At 41.5% G+C, this 17,417-nt stretch overlaps 1 protein-coding gene across 1 annotated transcript in view; it reads left to right on the top strand.

Annotated features, from left to right (window-relative positions):
• The first annotated feature begins 4,574 nt into the window (after positions 1 to 4,574).
• LOC139702159 (spermatogenesis-associated protein 31E1-like) overlaps positions 4,575 to 17,417 on the top strand; it is a 66,432-nt gene continuing 53,589 nt past the window's right edge. The window contains exon 1 of the mRNA XM_071602599.1: positions 4,575 to 4,610. Coding sequence (XP_071458700.1) covers positions 4,575 to 4,610 — 36 coding nt within the window. The remainder of the gene's footprint in view (positions 4,611 to 17,417) is intronic.

The following is a 17,417-nucleotide window of genomic DNA, read 5'->3' on the forward strand; positions in this document are numbered from 1 at the left end:
AGGCACACAGTGCCAGGCCTAAGAACAACTTCACTCTTGACCTCAGATTTAAAAAGTAAAGAAAAAACAGTCTAGCTTCCCCAAGGCCTCATGTTCCTGCCTCCTAATGCTGATAAGGACCTGGAAGTGAGGCCACTTCTCTTGTGTGCCCTTCACTCACTGCCCCTGCTACCATTCTAATAGAGACTGACCAGTCTGTCTTGGGGCTTGCCTCTTCCTAACCACCCTATGCCCTTGGGGCCAAGCCACTCCACCACCCACAGCCAAAGTGGCATTCAAGCCTGAGGCAACTGCATGTATGCCCATTAGGTTCCAGGTGACAGCACCCCTCGGTGACTGGCAAGTCTCAGGTAGTTTATCAGTGTATCTTCCCTCTGTTCTCTTCCTATAGAAAATAGCCTCAGCTAACAGTCATTTTGAAAGAACAAAAGAGATCAACTAGGGAGCCTGGCACAAACCATAGGGAACTCAGTACTGATCACTGGCAGCCCAAGACAGACCCATAGGAGCCCAGTGTCAGTTCCTCCCATAACAGATAAGAAGCCCGACACCTATCATGATCTCTCCAAGGACCCACGCAGACAAGATGAGCTGGGTGCAAAAGAGCTGGCTGCAACATTAAACTAAGAAAATGGTGAAACAGCACAGGACACAAAAGTAATTTTCATATCCAGGGTAGAATGGCTCTGCGACCTTAAGGGTCAGCTTCCACGCTGGAAAGAGCACTGGAAAAGACAGCATGCACCGGAATCTCTTTATTTTTATAAGGGGACACACAAAAGAGTTTCCTTGAGACAAAGGATAAGGTTTCAACGGTGGAATCTTGCTTTCTGATGTCTTGTGGTCAGCAGACTGATTGAAATCTTGGTAAATCACACCCATCTCAGGTGCTGTGTGGGATCACAGGCAGAGCAAATGAAAAGTGCACTTGCATCACACAGCCCAATCAGCATGCAATGCCAGACTTATCTCCTCACATGGCTAATATGCATATAGTTGACACACATAGCCCAGGGACAGCTCATGATACCATGAGCCCCAGGCCACAATGATTAGGAAAGCGAGGGAGGAGGGAGGTAGGGCCAGAAGCTTGAAACATAAAGCCAGCAAAACACAAATCCAAAAAAGACCATTTATAGAAAATGCAGGCTACATACTATTTATAAAAATTTAACTCAGAATACTCTTCTCACACACCTATTAGAAAAACCAAAATCCATGAATGAACAACAGCAAATGCTGGTGAGGATGGAGAACATCAGAACTCTCCCTCACAGCTGGTGGGAATGCAAAAATTGCACAGCCACTTCAGAAGTTCTTGCAAACCTAGATATCCTTGTTATCAAGTGATCCAGCAATCACAGTCCTTGGTATTTATCTAAAGTAGCTGAAAACTTTTGTGTGCACAAAAACCTGCACACAGAAACTTATAGCAACTTTATTCAAAATTTCTGGAACTTGAAAGCAGGCAAGGTGTCCTTCAGCAAGTGACCAGATCCACAAACCGTGGCACACCCAGGCAATGGAATATCAGTCAAGGCTAAAAAGAAAGGAGCTGTCAGTCAAGAGAAGACATGGAGGAAATTTAAATGTATATTACTAAGTCAGAGAAGCCCATCTGAAACAGATTACAACTATCCAACATTCTGGAAAAGGCACACTTGTGGAGACAGTAAAATGACAAGCAGTTGTCAAAGGGCTGGGGGGAAGGAATGTTGGATGCGGGAGGTCCGAGGATTTTTAGGTCTGTGAAACTATCCTGCATGACACTGTAATGGTGGAGCCATGTCACTGGACATTTATCCAAACCCACAGAAAGCAGACACCACTGAGCAGGAACCCTAACATGAGCTGAGGACTCTGGGAGATGATAATGCAACAATGTAGGGTCATTTCTTTTACACTGTGGGGGATGCTAATGAGGAAGGCTGAGATTGTGTGGGAGCAGGGGACATGTGGGAAATCTCTGTGCCTTCTTCTCACTTCTGCTGTGAACCTGAAATTGCTTTTAAAAAATAATTGTTACAGCACCGTGTACATTCAGAGGAATGAGAAGTTATGTGTACAATGTGTCCAAATGCATTCTACCATCCTGTACAATTAATTAGAACAAATTTTTAATATAAAAAATAATAATTGTTACAAAACAAAACACAAAGCAATAATCACATTGCCTTCATGTAAGAGTTTCAAACAATGTTTTTTAAAACATTGATTCTTTAGGACCTTGGTTCAAATCCCAGTTCACCGATTATCTGTGCCTCTTTGAGAAAATTAAGTCATCTGTGTCTCTACTACCTCATCCTATGAGATACCTACTTGCAGTGTTATGAAGATAAATTGCATTAATAAACTCAAAAGCTCTTAGAACAGTACAACCAACATACAGTAATACTATATATCTTGTTTTAACTGCTAGTATGGTTTATTATTATTGTATTGTCATTATCCATTTGAACCTGCCTTTTATAGTTTGAAGGATTTCTGCCTTTTTCAACAAAGTCTATTTAATTGTACTCAAAAACCACATGATACTTCAGTACAAATATGTCCTTTGTGAAAGAAGAGGAACTCTGGGGCTGGGCAAACCATGTGATGGCCACAAGGATAATCTGACACATTACCTAACCTCTCTGAGCTTCAAGTTCCCATGGACAAGACACTTGTTTGACTACCAACCTCCTAGAGTCCTGCAGGGAGTGAAGAACATGTGAGGAGCAGACTTACAAAACTCTGAGATGTAGCAAATGGAAACAAGCCTGGCAGTGATCTACTCTGCGCTCTGGCTCTGGGAATGTCAATGACTCTCCCTTGCTTGGCAGACAGGGACCAGGCAGGCTCTGGAACACAGGGAAGAGGGAGGGTGCCAGGGGCCAGGTCACTCAGGGACATGTATGTGAGGGAGATAAGTTGCTTTCCACTTTGGGTTATGTGAACTTGAGATTCGTACCAAGAAATCATCCAAAGGATCAAAACAGACTTCATTGGTAGAAGGAAGAAAATAAAAAATGTTGAAGTTACCTAAGAGAGAGAAAAGAAGAAATTAAGACAAAGGCCAATCCCCCAGTCCACTGTTCTTATTCAGCAGCCTACAGAGTGTGTTTCTCACTTACCACTCCTTACATTGCCACAGAATTCCTCCACTCAGCCCAAGGAGAAGAGATGTCAATGGGACAACTGAACACATTTCTGCTCCCCAAAAGGAATCTAGCTCCTTGTGAGTTACATCAGTCAGGGTAGGCTGAGATGTGCTGCAGTAACAGGCACTAAATATCAAAAAACAAACCACTTCTTACTCATGCCTCATGCCCACTGCCTCTGTCAGCTGGGGCTCTTTTCCAAATGATCCCAAGATATATTAAAGCAAACACTGGCTCCAAGTGGGACATTTAATTGACCAAAGCAAGTCATACAGCCTATATCCAAATGAACAGGGAAGTACAATAGTCCTCCTTGCCCAGAAGGATAGTCAGCATATTTGTGAATATCCATGCACCCAACAAGAAGGTCTCCAAGACCTGATTACCTACCTGTTTCTTAGAGAAAACTTTCAAGAAACATATTTACCAAATAAAGTCAGAAACAGATGACAAAAGAAGGTAACAGAAGTTTCAGCTGGTTACTGTTAGAAAACTGTGACTTCATCCCTTCGAAGTTTTCAAGTATTTTCTTAAAGCTTAATCATTAAATATAGTACAAGCTTAAATGGTTACCTAAGACTCTAAGTAGTCATCACCATCCTGTACTATAAACACACACACACACACACACACACACACACACACACTCCTCACATTGCCACAGGAATTCCTCCACTCAGCCCAAGGAGAATATACAGGTATACCTATACAAGTGGCAACTGCCAACTGTCCGTATTGAGAGTAAAATACTCTTTGTTTTATGAATCACCCTTTTGTAGGACTGGACTCCTGAGAGGATCATGTCGTTAAAGCCAGTCCCAAGTGTGGGTTGTTTCTGTCTTGGAAAATGTCATCCTCTGTAAATGTTCCCTGGGGCCAATCTCACGGAGGCTTCCAGAGCTCCTCCCAGAATGAAGCCCTCTGTGAAGCAAGCTTTCAGATACTCTCAACACTCCTGGCATCCAGACATTCGTACAACCCTGAATTATTTATTCACCAATCCTTTCACGATTTCCCCAACTCCGATGGAGGCCGGGATGGTTGCAGCAAATTGATGTTACATCTTCTCAATTGGCTAAAGAGGCTATAAAGCACCCCATTGCTTAAGCCTGCCATCTTGGTTCCATTAGCAGTAAAGACCTCTCTATTCAAACTACTAAGTAAATCCTCCAAGAGCCTGGGGACGTTTCATGCTTGAAAGCAACCATTAAGAATTTGACAACAACCAACTGTTCCTATTTAATCCTTCTCCCAAGGTAAAAAGAATTGTAGGTAAAGTATGCCTTCATTATTTGCTTTGCTGCATTTCAGTGACCAATCCCACACAAAATTGCCAGCCGAGAATTTATGCAATCATTTCTGTATTTCAGAGCTACTGCCTCTACAGAATGGAAAAAGCTTAACTAGGGTGATGGAGCTGGTTAGCCAAGGACCATGTCTTATGTGGTGTACACCTTAAATGTCACCGGGGTAAGAGGTAAAGGAAAAACCATCCCAAACCAAAGGTTGCAGCAAACAATAAAAAGAATGAGAGAAGATATTACAGAATGGAAATTCTTCTTATTTGGTATTGAAAGATAGGAGCTATGAGGCACAGGGCTTGGGTTCTTATTTAGTTTTTTTTATCTTTCAAGTTTTCTGTTTTGTTTTGACTTATATACTTGTCACATCCTCAATTTACTACTCCTGCTGAAGGTAATTTTATTGATACATTAAACACACATTCTAAAATTGATAAATGCAAGTTAAGGTGAGGAAAATACTCTTTAAAGATGCATTATTTAAGAATAATAAATAATCAGTACAGAATAAGGGAAGGTGAAGTAATGAGAAGAGGGAAGGGGAAGACAGAGACCTGATTACCTACATAACTACATGTGACATCTTTTTATGTGTAAATGGGTTAATCTGTATCATTTCCTTTGAGGAAGGAAAGATGACATTTTCTTTATTGTAGTTTTATTCAATTGTCTATGAAATGATGAAACGTGCATCATTAAGGGATCACTCAGAGGAGGGTTTTGTTATTGTTGTTGTTGGTGGTGGTTTTTGTTTTCTTCTTTTCTGGGAAGGGAGGGTTTGGTTTTGGTTCAGGGTTTTGGGCTACATATTTAAGAGGCTGCATGTAAGAGCAGAACATCTTTCCCAACAGTGGAAGACTATTTCCAACGTGCGCTGTTATCACCGGCTCAGACTCAAGGCAACATCTTAGAGAAGGGATTCCAGAGCACTTAGTTCTCATGAGCCCCTAATCTGAAGCTCCTAACTCCCAGAGGCATTTGGAGCATTCTTCCTCTTCCTCCTCAGAGCCAATTCACACAGAACTGAGAGTCCAGGGCAGTCTTTCAGATCTCCCAGACCAAGGGAAGGTAAACCAATTGGAAACCAGAAACGCTCACAGGTAACTCAAGGATGAGGCATTCCGCTACTCCCCGCTTCCCAGATGCTCTGGCACACTCCACTGGCTAACCATGACTCCATTCTCAGGAAAGGCTGACACTGGGTGTGGAGAAACAGATACAGACATACAGATGTACCTCACAGCCTTGGTGTCCAGGATGGATGAAGACCCTCTGGAAAATTAAGCTTTGAGCCAGGCACAGTGGCACACACCTGTAATCCCAGTGGCTAGGGAGGCTGAGGCAGGAGGATCATGAGTTCAAAGCCAGCCTCAGCAACAGCAAGACACTCAGCAGCTCCCTGAGACCCTGTCTCTAAATAAAATATAAAATAGGGCTGTGGATGTGGCTCAGTGGTCAAGGGCCCCCGAGTTCAGTCCCTAGCACCACCCGCCCCCCAAAAAATTAAGCTTTAGGGGCTGGAGGTGTGGCTCAGTGGTGCAAAGCCCTGGGTTCAATTCCCAGCACTGCCAAATTAATTGATTAATTTAAAAATCTATGATAAAAATTAAGCTTTTTGATTACTTTTTTTTTTCCAGTTAGGCAAAGAACTTGTAATTTTACTTAGGAAAACAGCACTTTTCTCAAAAACAGAGAGAGGAAAAAAAGGCCTTGTCTGATATATACTGATTCAATTCAATTAATCTTTATTGAATATTCAATATTTGCTCCAGGGAAATAAAATGGAAAAGGGGAGGTTATGCCTTCAAACAGCTTATAGACTAATAGAGGAGAAATTCATTTAAACAAATATGTTTGCAACATATACTGGTCATATATTCTGGACACCACAAAATTTTCAAGAAGAGCAATACTAGCTGCCGTTGGAATGAAGCAGAGATGCTTAGAGAAGAGAGGACACTTAAGTCTCTGGGACTTCCAGGTCAAGGAGGACTTTGATTACTGAAATAGAAATATCTGTCCCATCACTTCGACTTCCCAAGTCTCTTTTTCCAAACCCAATCCCCTGAGAAAAAGATGTTGTGCTCTGAATAGTGAAGTTGGCACTTCCATGGACACTGAGGTTGGGTACCTTCCAACATGCAAGCCCACAATGCAAGACAACCCTAAATGTTTTGTACTGAAAGGGTCATTAAGCTGTGAATTCTATTTCTAAGGTATTTACTCAACTATATTATTTTTAATACCCTCCTGTTTTTTGTGAATACGAACCTCCCTCTCTGACCTTGTTTTGATCAAAGAGGCGCTGACGGTGAGAACAGTGTCAAATAGCCCAGCCACATGTGGAAACACTAAGAAATTCTGTCTTGGGCATGGGCCAGGAAAGCAGACCGGACAAATGAAAGACACGAGGATCAACTTGGCCTTGTGAGTGAGAACAGGCGGATCTCTCCAGGCCTCCCACCAGTAAAGTCTCCCCAAGAAGCCAGTACCAGCTCTGCTCTTATGGGAGGGCAGGCAGGAGTTCCAGGCACAAAGGAAACACTCTGAGGGCCATGCTTCCCTCAGAAGCGCAAATCAGCTGTTGTCTCTCTTGTGGCATTTCTCCAGAAATCCAGCCTTGGAGAGAACACAAAGAGGAACAGGGCCCATGGAATAAGTGATACCCAGGCTGATACCCAGTGGATGGACCCAGCCTCTGCAGAATCATGAAAAGGTTTCTTGAGAACTAGAACCAAAGGCAGCTGTATTGGTCTATTTTCTGCTTCTCTAACAAAGTACCTAGACTGGGTATTTTATAAAGTAAAGAGGTTTGTTTGGTATACAATTTTGATGCTTGAGACTACAAAGAGCATTTTGCTAGCATTCTGGCCCTCAGGCTGTATCACAACACGGCAGAGAAACAGAAAGGGAAGCAGAAAGGCCCCAGTGCAGGGGGTGGCCTCACTTATGACAATCTATTCCATGAGGCCAGCATTAATCTGTTCCAAGAATGGCAGCCCTATGACCTACTCACCTTGCAGTGGGCCCCATCACTTAAAAGTTCTATCACCCCACCACAGCATACTGGGTATCACACCTTCAGCATGTACACCCCTGGGGAACCCCATCAAATCACGTCCGAACCATAGCAGCAGCTAAACTCAGCTAGAGAGTGAGAGCCAAAAAAGAAATGAGTAAGTCACCTCAAGGCCTTTGGCTATAACTCTGGATCGGCTCTGTCTGGGGAGATCTGTGGTAGAGCATTATTGCACATGTGTAGACACAGGGTGTTTCCTGGCATCCCTTACATGAATGGAGGGTAGCATTCTTCAAGAGCAACCCCAAAAGATAGGCATGGCCCCATTCCCTCCTGCCACTGTCTGGCTGGGCACAAGTCATGAGCCACTCAAGCAGGAACAAACTTTATTCCTGAACTCACGTGAATGCCACCCACGCGCCCTTCCAGGCACACCACACACCAACCGGAACTCCCCCCTGGAACTCTCCCGGAACACCACTGGGCTGCGTGCGCACTACTCTTGGAACCCCACAAGAATTCAACGGGAACTCCAAAGTAGCGGGCGCCTGAGGTGGACAGTAAAGGTCTAATATACAATTGAATACACAGCCTGTTTCAATCCAGCATCATCCAGTCACAGCAATTATAGACAGCTTAACTTAATATCATCATCTTAATGGCTCACCTCTCAACCATTACTTCTGGCAAAATGCCAGGGGTCATTCCGACTCAGCTGTGGCTCTCAGCATCTTCCCCCTTCTGTTTAATTAAACAACAAGCAATGTGGCTTAGGGACGGTGCCTGTCTCAGGTTGTCCAATACTACATATGGTCCTTATCTGTCATCGGATGATCTAACCTCAAGACATCAGCCTCCTGTCTTAGGTTGGTACCATTGCAATTGGATCTTACCCATCATTGACTACCGGTCCAGCATATAGCCATACTAGTGGATAGGCCTTTACACCAGTAGGGGGGGTGAGGTTCTTTGCCTCACCTCTGTTGGCCCCCAAATTTGGCCTTGGTGCCGGTGGGGGGGTGAGGTTCTTTGCCTCACCTCTGTTGGCTCCCAAATTTGGCCTTGGTGCCAGTGGGAGGTGAGGTTCTTTGCCTCACCTCTGTTGGCCCCAAAATTTTAGACCATCACAAACAGAAGGGAGGAGGATGCAAAATGCCACGACACCAAGCCAAATGATGGTTCCTTTTGGAAAAATTGTACCACCAATGACACTATCAGCAAAGATAACCCAGCACTACCACAATTCACTGCACCAACAGATAGTTCACAATGCATACAAGTGATACATAGTCCAGGCAAGTTCTGCAAGCAGTTCAAAGCAGAGGAATCCATTAATATGTCCATTTCCTCCCAAAGTAAATCGACTCCTTGATTGAGCATCACTTGTTGAGTTACATTATTCATTGATGCATCAGTTTATACATTTTACTGTGATAGCTATCGAAGAAGCTGTAGTTTGGTTTTATCTTTGTCTTCACCGGCACTGGGATAAAGATAGGAATTCTGGCAATGATGGCTAAAAAAAAAATATGTAACATTCCAGCAGGCACTAAGAAAACAATTTTATGAACAATTTACATTATCCTGAACAGAATTATTAAATATAATGAAAAGGAAAGGTGAAAGTAAACAAACAGATCTGTTAACCTCCTTTTTTGTTCACATATTAAAATAATCCTCAACAGCTGTTTACCCAATTTAAATTAAACCATTTAAATCACGTGAATAAAAAAAAATATTTGGATCCATTTTTTCATGAGCGCTCCTCATATATGATATATGGACATACGCACATACAGACATACAACACAAAACACAAGAGTGCACACATAACACAATACATACAACACATAACATAATAGTAATGGCCTTGTAGCTTTTCACAGGTGAAATCTCCATTGCAGTATTTAAAAACTCCACAGTCAAAAAATAGGACTAATCAGAAAAACATTAACCTAGGTCTGTATGAACTCAAAAAATAAAATAGAACTTCATGATGTGGGAAAAGGCAATAATAAAATAGATATTGAAAAAAGACATCCTGGTTACCACCTGGGTTTGACTCTTCTTTGGATATCCCATCCTTTTTCCTGTAATTTGCATATGGGTCTGAAGGTATTCCCACAAGCAAGCCCCAAGGTTTTTTACATTTGAAATAGGCTCTAATGGTGTTCATTATTCATTAGCCTCCAGGTGTGGGAGAACCACTGTTGCAGACATAAGGATATCAGCTGTTATGGATTTGAGCCAAGTCATCTTCTTTTTGTTCTGTAGAAATCGCTTTAGTTAGTCTCTCTGGAATCCAAATCGGCTGCTGTTCTCCCTGTGGAAACACAAACAGACCACGGACTCCAGAAAATCATTGGGTCAGGACCTTTCCATTGTCCTGTTAGAATATCGTTCCAAAGTACCTTAGGCTTATGTACATTTTTTGGACACATATGTCTTTCCGCAGCACTAAGTCCTGATGAATCCAAATTTAAAAAGTTTAGAGTAAAAAGGGTTATTTTAAGTTTATCTTTAGGGAATATATACCCCTTCCCAATTACCTCTTTTTGCTTTAATAAGTACATTTTAATAGTTTGATGAGCTCTTTCAACTATGCCTTGTCCCTGTGGATTGTATGGGATTCCTGTTATATGAGTAATGCCAAATGATGAGCAAAATTATTTAAAAGAGGTAGAAATATAGCCAGGACCATTATCTGTTTTTAATTGTTTTGGAACGCCCACAGTGGCAAAATTTTGTAAGCAATGAGCTATAATATCTTTAGTTCTTTCTCCAGCATGAAGGGAGCCCATCAAAAATCCGGAAGAAGTATCAACTGTAACATGCAAATATTTTAATTTCCCAAATTCTGGCAAGTGTGTGAAGTCCATCGGCTGTGGCTCTCAGCACCCTCCCTGCTGTTTCCATGCCACAGGTGACAGGTGAAGGCCTCTTGTATGACACAGGTGGCTCCTAGGGCCAAAAGAAGAGGCTCCACTTCTCCCAAGATCAAGGTCACTGAGGAGGTAAGATTCAACTACTGACATGACTTTAGGCCTTGGTCCAAAAGTTTGCCACTTTTGATTACACACAATGTTTCTTCATTAGTTTCCAGGTTCTATTCAAACACAACCCAGATTTTGGAAAGTACTCTAGGGCCACCCCCTCCTCACATCCCAAACCACCACACCCACCAGCCTTCCCAGCAGCCTCCACCAAGTCACAGGCAGGCCCTGCTACTCTTGTCATTGCAAGGACACCAGCCGCTGAGGGCCACATTGGAAACTGGGTGCCATCATTGAAGATGTTCTGCAACTACAGATATTCTCGAGGCTTGGATGCATACTCAGCACCCAGAAGGCCTCCAATAAAGAAGTCTACTTATGGCCTCCATCTAAACTTACATTAAAAAAACATCTTCAACAACAACAACAACTAACATTTTCCTCATGCAAAACCTACCTCTATAAGCCCCAGAGTGAACCAGAAAAAACAAGTCCATCCCACCAGAAGGCTATGCTACAACAAATTGTCTTGATATACAAGGCACAAACCGACCCTTCCTTACTTCCCATCAGAAGCCAACTGTTCCTATAAAAGATACATCAAACATGAAGATGTCCCCTCTAGAATGGCTATCTTTAAAACTCTGGGAGACCATCATGTCCCTCTTCATTTTGATGGAGGTGGTGGTGGCTTTTAATTTGTGCTATGCTATCTGTAACTGAACTTTGTCATGTGCCTCCATGACAGTGATTTTGCTGGTCTATGTCTTTCTTTAATAAACAGAGTTTTTATTATGCTAGTGAAATAAAGGATGAGGCTTCATGAATAAAGATCAACTCTAGGAAGATCAAGTCATCTCGAAGTGCAGGCACCCCCCCCCCATCCACAGGGGAGAGATTCCAAGACCCCTGTGGATGTCAGATAGTACAGAATCCTGTACATACTAAGTTCTTCCGAACCATTACATATAATAGAGTTTACATTATAAATTAGGCAGAGTACGAAAATTAGCAATAATAATGATAATGATGATGAAAATTATTATAATATGTATAATAAGACTTACATGAATATAGCCACCTGTAGCTTGCATTCAGCCCTCCCTGCCACCTGGTCACACCTTCTCTCACCATCTCCCCAACCCCTACTCCACATAGCCTCCCTTCTATCCCTAGTATCACAATCCTGTCAGTCACCATCAACTTCCATCCCATGTGAAAATCCAGAAGGGCATCCCTTCCTTCTGTAGGACCCTTAGTAGAGTGCAAAGGGAAGAGAGCTTGAGAGAGACACCAGGAAAGGGGCAGAAAACTCCTAGCCAGTCCCACACCTCATTTTCTTCTTCAGAAGTAAAATACAGAGAGCTGGAGTTGTGGTTCAGTTATAGAGCACTGGCCTAGTACTTGTGAGGCAATGGGGTTCATTCCCCAGCATCACATTAAAAAAAAAAAAACAACTAAAAAAAAGAGAGGAAAAAAAAAAGAATTAAAATTCAGACATGAGGGTGCTGCCAAAGAGACACCTATTAACATGTATCTTAGGTTTGCAACATGGCAGCAGATCTCTGCTGAAAGAAACTAAGTTTGATTTGGCTGCTTGGTTGAACCATGAGAACTAGTTTTGCCAATTAGGTCCTTCAGCTACAAGGTGATGAAAGAAAATAAATTTAAAACAATTATCAATGGGCAGGTAATATTTTAGACACACAGTGAGAATTTTTATATCGATTGTTTTATGAGAGTAGAAATTTCTGAAAATCATTGCTCTGGGATATATAATCTTCCAGGGTATCCACCATGCAGAATGATGATCTCCACCTGGGCCAGCCCCTGATCCTGACCACCAAGCCATCACCCCCGCACCACCAGATAATCCACAGGAGCAGGGATCCACCTCTCCTCACTCCACATCCTGCTGCTGAACGTCTGATCACTTAGAACAAACCTGAGGGGCAGAGGGAAGGCAAAGACATGCTGCTTAAAAATTTTTAAAAAATCACAATAGATATACAATAATGATGACAATGCTCTCATTAGTAATAAGACCATGGGTGACTGTGTTCACTCCCAGATTCTGCCCTGTGTTACTTTAAAAGCACAATTTAAAACAATTATATTTAAATGATTATGTTTTTATTATTTTAATAAGATCAAGCCAGTTCCCCACATTGAAAATTTACTAGGGTTAAATAACAAAGGATTTTGAAGATAAGTTTCCTGAAAATTCCCAATTTTAGCTTCTTGAAACATAGACTTAAAATTTTAAACCAGAGAAGGAAGAACCCTGTTCAGTCTTATGATAATATTGTAGGTGTAAAAGAAGATGGACAGTAGGTGGGGGGTAGTAAATTCTCAACTCCAGTCTCACCCAGAAGATGAAACAGTTACACACTGATCACCCTTCTTTAAAATGGGATGAAAACTATAAAAAATAGTTCTTTGAATGAAGTGTGTTTATAAATTGGGGAAGGCAGTTTTTACACCAGACTCCTGCCTTAAGAAAATACATTACATGTAAATGTAACAGCCATGCAAATACTGATGGCATATTGGTCCCACATCAAACTCATTACCTGTCTGTCAACAGTAGCTGACAATGTCCTAATGAAAAATGAGAGGCACAGTGAACTAGTATTTCACATTAGGCAGGAGAAGTCAAGAAAATTCATCCAGATGATTTGGCTGGGCCCGATAACACTCAAATTATTAACTAGATCAGTCGCCTAAAAGTATCCAATTTTCTCTAAAGAAAAAGATATCCCCTCAGTAACAAAAAGCCATTTTGTTCTTTTTATGATCATTTATCATTCACTCCCTACTTCTAAATTTACAGGAAACTCTAATCTCCTCAAACACAAATATTCCTGGGTTTGTTAATATTCCTCCAGTTCCTGAGCTTTTAAATGACTTTTGATCAGATAGAATCAAATTCCCAGCATCTTCTGCCTCTGATCTGGTATTCTAGAAGTCCCCTAACTACTGCCTCCCATTGATCACAGGTACATCACCCTGTGTGCACTTTACTCCTGTGGCAACACCAGTTTGGCCTGTGGTTGTGCTGTTTCATGCTGAGCTGGTGGTTTACATAAGTTTCCCAATATTCCTTAAATCATTTGCACAAATAGTAGGATTGATTTGGATTCTATTTAACACATGTTTTCTGGTTCTGCTTCCTACCCTCAAGTATTCAAGAGAGGGTAGGGGAAATAGTATTTTCCTGTCTATGAGGTATTCACCATCTGTAGACCCCACTGCCTAAATGAGCCAAATCAGCAATCACCCACTGAATCATGAACGTCTTCTCCAATAAGCGTCTTGCAGGCCAAATAAAAGCAATAAATGTTACCATGGGAAATACAAATTTCCACTCAACCAGGACTTTCCATCTACGCAACATTACAATTTATCTACCTGTTCAAATTTTTAAAATTATGAGTTAGACCTATTGGAGCTGACAATAGTAATCTGCTAATCCCAAGAGATTAATCCAATAGGGTCACTTCTTCACAGCATTGGAATCAACCAAACATTGATCTACTGATCATTAGCTGGGACCATGGGACAACATGGTCCCAGCTCTAAAGGCGTTTTCAATTTCTTTAAAGAAACAAGGGAAATAGGTCTACAGCGATGTAAGCATTATTCATCAGGTGTCTACTGTAGGAAAAATGACTAAGACAAAATAGAATCAGGTGTAAAATTGTGTGCAGTAGTTCACACCTTGCTAGAATTCAAGATTTCATTCTAGTTTCTCCCATATTCACCTGGTACAAACAGTAAGTTGGAATTCAGATAAATGGAGAAAAAGACATTTGAAATATGGGGTTTAACATGAACCAAGTTCCCAGGTAGTTAGACTCAACAGTGAATCTGAGGAGCAGTTGAGACACAGGTCTGACCAAGGTAGTTAAAAAAGACAGAGAGAACAGTGGAAGGAATGCCTAAGAAGAAATCAGCCTAAGGAAATCCCAGGACCGAGACACAAATTATCTTGATGCAGCTCAAAGGGAGTCAGTGAAGAGTTTCCAAGAACAGCAAGGATCATCATTAAAAGTACTCCTGAAGATCCAACCAGCCTTTAGCAACAGGTTTTTATACAGAACAGAGAGCAAAATTCAACTGAAGCATGATAACATGTCGCCCAGGCACATGCACGTGCACCCACATAGTCACATTAGTTCACTTGACTTTCTTCTCTTCTTGAAAAATGAGATCAAAGTATAGAAACAAGTTACTCCAAACACATGAGAGAAATTCCTACAACATATGATCTTATTTAACTCTACCTCTAATGCTATATTTCTCAAAATTGAATGAAATTCAGGAATCTTGTGAAGAAAAATAATTATCAAAGATCCAAAGAGGCCAGGTGTGGTGGCACATGTCTATAATCCCAGCAGCTCAGGAAACTGAGGCAGGCAGATCATGAGTTCAAGGCCAGCCTCTGCAATTTAGCAAGGCCTGGGCTATTTAGTGAGACACTTTCTCAAAATAAAAAATAAAAAATGGCTGGGGATGTGACTGGGATCTGGCACCCCTGGATTCGATCCCTGGTACCAAAACAAACAAACAAACAAATCCAAAGGAAGTTTCACTAAAGGATTCTTGGGGGTTTGAGAAACACTGACTAAAAGAAAACTGTAAAGAAAAAAAAATAAAAAGACTTTATAAATAATTTATACACACACACATATTTAAGAATCCAGATGGAAAACATTTTAAAATTACAGAAAACTGGTGTTAACTGAAAATAATCATAGGAACCCACATTTGAGAACCTCATCTAGATCTACTGTGCAAAACCCAGCACTTTCTATCAAACAAGATGCTGCTATCAGTTTGCCCTAATTCCAAGGTTAGTGTAAGAAAACTTTTAGTACAAGAAGAGATCTTTTCTAAAAGAATCATTCATCTTATGGGGCTTTCAAACTGCCCAATAGAATCTGTCTTCTATTTTTCCTATCCCACATCTAGTGAGATTCCCTGTTGATATTTGTTGTTGTTTTGGTGCTTTTCCATTTTTAAAAAATGTTTTAAATTATTAACTGATACATAAAAATTATAAATGATAATGGAGTATAATGTTATGTTTTGATACATGTATACACACTGCATAATATTTAAATCAGGTTAAGCCCTGTTAATGGTTTTAATATAATTATTAGTTTCATAAAAATGCCTCTCAATCCTCAGTACTAACAAGTGTAAGTCATTTGCTTACAACTTTCCCAAAACAAAATTGCCCTGACTCTCACCACTGTCAATGTGGGAAGTCAGGCATCCTTAGCAATAGGCACTAATAAAATTCTCACCACTTGGTGAGAATTCTCACTAAAATATCCAAAATCCCCTGCAACTACTGTTTCACCTGTGTGGAAATGTTCTCCCTAACTTAAGCCTAATGCGTAATCACAAGTAATCAGAAATCCAAGAGCTGCCAGGGTGCAGGGGATCCACTGACTCAAGTTGATCACAAATGATGTTTTTCCCTCAACTGAAGATGATTCCTGAGTTGTGGGGCACAACAGGAGGGCACGACAGGGACATTATGTGGAATGAGTGGCAGTGGCATGTGTGCACATTTTTTAAACTGAGGCTCCATATAAAATTGGCTGAAGATAGGGTTTACTTTTAAAAAAATGAGAAGGGACAGTTTTTGGATGTACTGCTATTCTATCATTCAATTCCATCTAAGAGAATTCTGATAATCTGAAAGGGGAAGTAACAATCCAAGGCACCAGGCAGCCAGTGGCAGCAGCTGGAGCAGAATACCTAGGGCTGATCCCCAGGCCAGCACATCCAAGGAGTTACCAATGTGACCATCACCACTGATGGCAGGTGTTTGGTGCACTGAGAACTCCGTGACAGCACCAAGAACCTCCCATCAAGTACAGCAACACAAAGAAAGAACTTGAGGGCAAAATTCGCTATGATGCCAGGACACCAAGATCTCAGAAGAGGGCTGGGCAGAAAAATCTCAGAAACGTTAATTAAGAACAAGAGAATTATTTTTAGCTTTAAATGACATTAACTGGAAAGTGTACACTAGGAAGGAATGAACAAGTGTGTGTAATAATTTAATAATAGCATGAGCGTGCCCTGGGGAAGTCAACAGGAGTCATGAGGATATCCCAGATTCTAGCCATGACATCTGCTCCATCACCTCTGATCAGCTGACCTCGGGGCACACAGGGACTAGTCTGCACTTGAAGAATTTTCCAGATGTTTTTGAGGTTACTCTCCATCTTACATCTGTTCCAACTGGGAGAAACTGCCCTTTCATCAGATCTTCTCCCACTGCATGTCCACCTCTGCTCCCCAGAGCTCTTTTAAAGTTCTTCAAGCTTTTTCAGAACAGTAGTACTCCTGTTCTTCACCTCTCTCAGGGCACCTGCAGGCAGGTGCAGGTGAGTGGGCCAGTCCATCCTCAATGAGCATGTACCCACATGGGACCCAAAAACATCTTTTTCACATGCAATGAGGATAATAACAGTCTGCAGTGAGAATTTCGGTAGTAAAGATGCTAACAATATTTACATTCCTTAGAGCTCCACATCTCTTCCAAGAACAGGAAGAGCCACTACCTGGAAAAAAAAAAAAAATGAGCTCTTTATCCCAAGGCTCAAGGGCTAAATGATACACATGCACCAACGTAACTCAACTTCTCAGGGTTCAAAGAGAACCAGGCCCTTCCCAGTCTCATTTCAGAGACCTCAGAAGCTCACTAACACTAATTCCAGAGATCAGTGGAAAGCTCCAAGACAGTTAAAATCAGGTAACCTACAGAGGAGTTTCTTACTGTAATCTCACAGAGAAACAAGACTGTCCTTTTCATGGAACTCTGCTCAATGTTTCATAAAGATGTAATGTTAAAAAAATAATAGGGACCTTCTAGTCCTGGACAAGCTAGGTTTCGATCCGTATGAAGTCAGGAGTGTGCAGAAACATGTCTGCCTGACATGAA

This window comes from Marmota flaviventris, chromosome 16, assembly GCF_047511675.1.
Source record: "Marmota flaviventris isolate mMarFla1 chromosome 16, mMarFla1.hap1, whole genome shotgun sequence".
Classification (NCBI taxonomy): domain Eukaryota; kingdom Metazoa; phylum Chordata; class Mammalia; order Rodentia; family Sciuridae; genus Marmota; species Marmota flaviventris.